The sequence below is a fragment of the Orycteropus afer genome, unplaced genomic scaffold (assembly GCF_000298275.1).
Source record: "Orycteropus afer afer isolate SDZICR_OR568_19922 unplaced genomic scaffold, OryAfe1.0 scaffold00290, whole genome shotgun sequence".
Taxonomy (NCBI): Eukaryota; Metazoa; Chordata; class Mammalia; order Tubulidentata; family Orycteropodidae; genus Orycteropus; species Orycteropus afer.
This window is the reverse complement of record NW_006921877.1, coordinates 2,447,810-2,453,316: the sequence shown is the minus strand read 5'-3', so window position 1 is coordinate 2,453,316 and position 5,507 is coordinate 2,447,810. Positions and strand designations below refer to the sequence as shown.

The following is a 5,507-nucleotide window of genomic DNA, read 5'->3' as shown; positions in this document are numbered from 1 at the left end:
AACTTCTTAAGCCTGACTTTCAAGGCATTCTGTATTGTGGCCGCCAATTTAGCTTTTCATATTTCTTATCTCACCACTACCTGCGTTTTGCCCTAAACAGCCGAAGTTGTTGAAATATTCCCATAGTCTTCCCCCACCTGAAATAGCCCCAACTTAATTTTCAAGGTTTGTTTCAAATCTCTTATAACAATTGAGCTACACAATTTATATTAGATGTTTCATTAAAAAACACATAAATAAAATCAGTTCCTGACCTCTGGTAACACACTGACTCAAAATGAATGTACAAAACAGTGTATTTTACAGATAATAAAATATAAGCATTAAATGTGGAGCTCTGGTAGCATAGTGCCTAAGGCACATGACTGCTAACCAGAAGGCTGGCAGTTCAAGCCCATCAGCCACTCCTTGGAAGGAAGATGGGGCAATCTACTTCCATAGTGATACTGCCTTGGAAACCCAAGGAGGGGTCGCTATGAGTTGGGTCCGACTCCATGGCACATAACAACAACAACAACAACGTGTCATAATATGAATTATAAGATAAAATGAGTATATATTCTATGAAACCATGTTTTTTATACTCTTTCAAGCTGTTAATCTTACTCAGTCCTGTTAGTCTATAAGGTAGGCTGAGAGGCTACAAAGTTTTAGCATCATGTTCTGGAGAATGGGAAGAGAGCACATAGGATCAAAATTAACTATATTTAAATAGCAGGTAACATAATAACAATAACTCTTCTTAGGGGACAGACATTCTCTCTTAATTGTAGTTATAATGACCCCAAATGTAATTCTGTTCCACTCAGGGGACAACAGCATGTCCTCCATTCCTGAGTGCATTGGTTTGGAGGCAGCAACAGCTGCAGTAGAGTCTGAAGAAATTGCAGAGCTGCAACAGGCAGTGGTTGAGGAGCTGGGCATCTCTATGGAGGAACTTCGGCAGTTCATCGATGAAGAACTGGAGAAGATGGACTGTGTACAGCAGCGTAAGAAGCAGTTAGCAGAATTGGAGACCTGGGTTATACAGAAGGAATCTGAGGTGGCCCATGTTGATCAGCTCTTTGATGATGCATCCAGGTGAGGACTACATGAGAACTAGAAGGAAAATCTCTCCATTGCAGACATTTTTAAGGCACATGACATTGTGCCAAGCATTTTGCACTTGGCAAAGTTCAGATGTGTGGAACTTTATTCTTCCTTATAGATTGTGGTTCAGAAAAACCTTGCAATCACCCACATACAGAATCAGAGGTTAACATATGATCAGTCCTGGAGAAGAATAGATCTTAAGTCTCTTGTCCTTCTCCACTTATCTTCCTTCATAATCCTACTTTGTCTCCCTAATGAAATCAATGGTATAAAATCAACTAGAGCATAAAAATTGTGAATAGTTGCTTATGGTCTTATGTAGTTGTAGAGTATTAGTAAATTTCTAAAGCCCTATATTTGCTCCTAAACCCTCAGTTAATTTTTTTATGGTGCCCTAGCTGTTACATAAAACACACTTTCAAGTAACAACAAAGCAAATGATGAGGTAAGGTCAAAAGGACTCTGCTTTGGGCTTATTTTGGATTTTTGAGGAACTAATCTGGAAACCAAATGGCCATTTAAAACATTTTTTTATAAGAAAAGCATTCCAAATTCTAAACATCAGAATTTACAATTACATAACTGTGGAATAGGCCCTGTTTAAGTTGAGGACAGTGTATTCTTACTTTGACTGCTGGCTTTGATCTTCTTTTGTACATGTGTTCCAATATTAGGGCAGTGACTAATTGTGAGTCTTTGGTGAAGGACTTCTACTCTAAGCTGGGACTACAGTACAGGGAAAGTAGCTCTGAAGATGAAGCTTCCCGGCCTACAGAAATAATCGAGATTCCTGATGAAGATGATGATGTCCTCAGTATTGATTCAGGTAAGATTAAAGCTTTAGATAGGAAAGTCTCGAGACTGAAGTTGAAGAACTGGAAGATGAGCAGATGTAAAATAAGAGAGGGGAAACCAGTACCATTAACACCCCTTTCAAACTGCCTGACCTATTAATATCATGGATATCTCCTCTGTGCAACTCCCTAATTGTATCAACTTCTTTCAAAAGATGCTTTGCAACCTCTATTCTAAATTCCCTGCATCTTTAAAGATAGCATTAACACCTGTGTATGTGCTGTAAAACAATAAATTCATTGGTATTGTCAATTTTTTAACATTTTTATTAAAGTATAATTTATATACCATAAAATTCATTTATTTTAAGTGTATGAATGCACCATATGTTTTTATCCATTCTCTAATTGATAAACATTTGGATTGCTTCCAGTTTCAGGCTATTAATGAATATGTTTCATTCCTCTTGGGTATATACCTCTGTGTGGAATTGCTAGGTCTTATGCTAGGGAGCTCTCGTAGCATAATGCCTAAGGTACTTGACTGCTAACCAGAAGGCTGGCGGTTCAAACCCACCAGCCACTCCTCGGAAGGAAGGTTGGACAATCTACTTCCATAGTGATACTGCCTCAGAAACCCAAGGAGGGGTCGCTGTGAGTCGAGTCCGACTCGATGGCACATAACAACAACGTGGTAATTGTAAAGGAGTCTTAGTTAAGAGTTAAGCAATTGGCTTCAAACTGAAAAGTTGGTGGTTCAAACCCACCAGCTTCTCCTTAGGTGCTAACCAAAAGTTTAGCAGTTCAAACCTACCAGCTGTTCCATGGAGAAAAGATGTGGCAATCTGCTTCTGTAAAAATTAATGGCCTTGGAAACCCCATGGGGCAGTTCTGTTCTGTCCTGTGGGGTCTCTATGAGTCATAGCTGACTTTATGGCTACAGGTTATAGTAAGTGTATGTTTCACTTTTTAAGAAACTGTGTAGCTATTTTCCCAAACTGGCTATGCTATTTTACATTCCATCTAGCAAAGTTTGAGAGTTCCAGCTTCTCTACATCCTTTCTAGTGCTTGGTATTATCGGTCTTCTATTTTAACCATACGACATTATGATTATAATTTGCATTTTCCCTAATGACTAATGATGTTCAACATCTTTTCATGTACTAATTTGCCATTTCTATGTATTCTTTCGGGAAGTATCAAGATTTTTTTTTGCAGTTTTTAGCATTGGGTTGTTTGTCTTGTTATTAGTGACTTTGAAGAGTTCTTTATGTTTTCTAGGTGCAATTCTTTATCAGATATGTTTTGCAAATATTTTCTCCCAGTTTGTGGCTGGTCTTTTCAATTTCTTACTGATGTCATTTGAAGAGTAAAAGTTCTTAAGGTAAGGGTTGAGGGTTGGTAAACAGATACCCAATTATTCTAGCACCATTTGTTGAAAAGACTTCCTTTTGGTACCTTTGTCAAAATGAGTTGACCTTTAATGAAGGTCTGTATCTAGACTCTATTCTGTTAATCCATCTAAGTGTCTGCCTTTATACCACCAGCACAGTTTCATGCTGTAGCTATGTGGTTAAGTATTGAAATCAACTTGAGTAAGTCCACTAGATTGATTTGTATTCAAAATTTTAGATCCTCTACATTTCATATAAATTTTGGCATCTGCTTGTCAGTTTCTACAAAAACAAAATCCCACTGGGATTTCTAGTACGTTGAATTCAGAGATTAATTTGGGTAGTATATCTTAATACTGAATCTTCTAATTCATGGACATAGAATTTCTCTCCATTTATTTAGGTCTTCTTTAATTTCTTTAATTAATTATTTAATTTCTCTCAGAAAAGCTTTTTTTGTCCTAAGTATTTTATTCTTTTTGATCCTAATATGAATGAAATTATTTTCTTAATTTCATTTTATGGCGGTTTGTTGCTAGGATGTAGAAATACAATTATTTTTTGATACTGATCTTGTAGCATGTGACCTTTTAAACTCAGTTATTGTAGAAGCTTTTTGTAGAGACATTTGGATTATTTCTGTATAAGATTATGTTGTCCACAAATAAAGTCAATTTTACTTCTTCCTTTCTAATCTGATTGCCTTTTCTTTCTTTTTCTTGCCTTATTGCCCTTACTAGAATCCTCACTACAGTGTTGAATAAAAGTTTTGACAGCAGACATTCTTTTCTTGTTTCTGATCTTAGAGTAAGAGCATTTGGTCTTTAACCATTAATTATGATACTAGCTTTTGGTTTTTTGTGGATTCCTTCTGTCAGGTTGAGGAAGTCCTTTCTGTTTCCAGCTTACTGAGAGTTTTTAATCATAGTTGGGTATTATATTTTGTCAGATACATTTTCTGTATCTCCTTGATGATCATATGGCTTTTGTCCTTTATTAATAGAATATATGGTAATAATTGATTTTTAGGTGTTAAACCAACCTTGCATTCCTGGAATAAATCCCTCTTGGTCTTGGTGTATAATCATCTTCAAATGTTGCTGGATTACATTTCCTAATATTTAGCTAAGAATTTTTGCACCTGTTTTCAGGAGAGCTATTAATTGGGAGTTTTCTTTTTATTTCTTTGTTTGACTTTGATACCAGGGTAATACTGGCCCTACAAGATGAGTTGGGAAGTGTTCCTCTTGCTGTGAGTTTGTGTTGAGATATTAATTCTTCCTTAAATGTTTGAAAGTTCACCAGCCATCCCTGCCTGGACTTCTGTTTGTAAGAAGGTTTTCCTAATACCCTTTACTGTGAAATAATTTTAGATTTATAGAAAAGTTGCACAGATAATACAGAGAATTCTTGCATACCCCTCATCTTATTTTACTAATGTTAATATGTTACCATGGTACATTCGTTAAAAGTAAAAAACAAACATTGGTACATTACCTTTGTCTAAACTTTAGACTTTATTGGACATCTGTCCTTTTTCTCTTCCAGGATCCAGTCCAGGGCATTATACTGAATTTAGCATGGAAAGATTTTTAATGACTAATTCATTTTCTTCATTTGATATGTCTATTTAGATTTTCTGTTTTTCTTGGTTTATATTTGGCAGTTTGGGTTCTTTCTAGGAATGTTTCATGATACTCTCTTATAGTGCTTTTAGTTTTTACAGATTTTGTAGAAATGCCCCTTTTATTCCTACTTTTGGTAATTTAGGTCTTCTCTTTTTCTTGGTTAGTCTGGTTAAAGGTTTACCAATTTTGTTGTTCTTTTATAAAGAACCAACTTTTGGTTTCCTTGATTTTTCTCTTTTCTTTTTCTGTTTTCATTGATTTCCACTCATCTTTATTATTTCCTTCTGTTTATTTTGGGTTTGATTTGTACTTTTTCCCAACTTCTTAAAATAGGAGCATAAATTACTGACTTTAAACTTTTTCTTTCTAATACAAGCTTTTGAAGCAATAAATTTCCTCTAAGCATTGATTTACTATATCTCAACTTTTTTTTTTAATTGTGATTTGGGTGAAAATTTACAGAGCAAATTGACTTTCCATACAGCAGTTCACATACATTTTGTCTCATGACATTGACCACAATTCACCACAATGCAACAGCTCCCCTCCCACTTCCTCCTGATGGTCATCTCTTCCCTGTGTCCATCCCTCCATGCAC

General features: G+C 35.7%; 1 protein-coding gene across 1 annotated transcript in view; it reads left to right on the top strand.

Annotated features, from left to right (window-relative positions):
• Positions 1 to 820: 820 nt before the first annotated feature.
• Positions 821 to 5,507, top strand: part of SETDB1 (SET domain bifurcated histone lysine methyltransferase 1) — a 77,459-nt gene continuing 72,772 nt past the window's right edge. Inside the window, exons 1-2 of the mRNA XM_042782310.1 lie at positions 821 to 1,080; positions 1,767 to 1,918. Coding sequence (XP_042638244.1) covers positions 821 to 1,080; positions 1,767 to 1,918 — 412 coding nt within the window. The remainder of the gene's footprint in view (positions 1,081 to 1,766; positions 1,919 to 5,507) is intronic.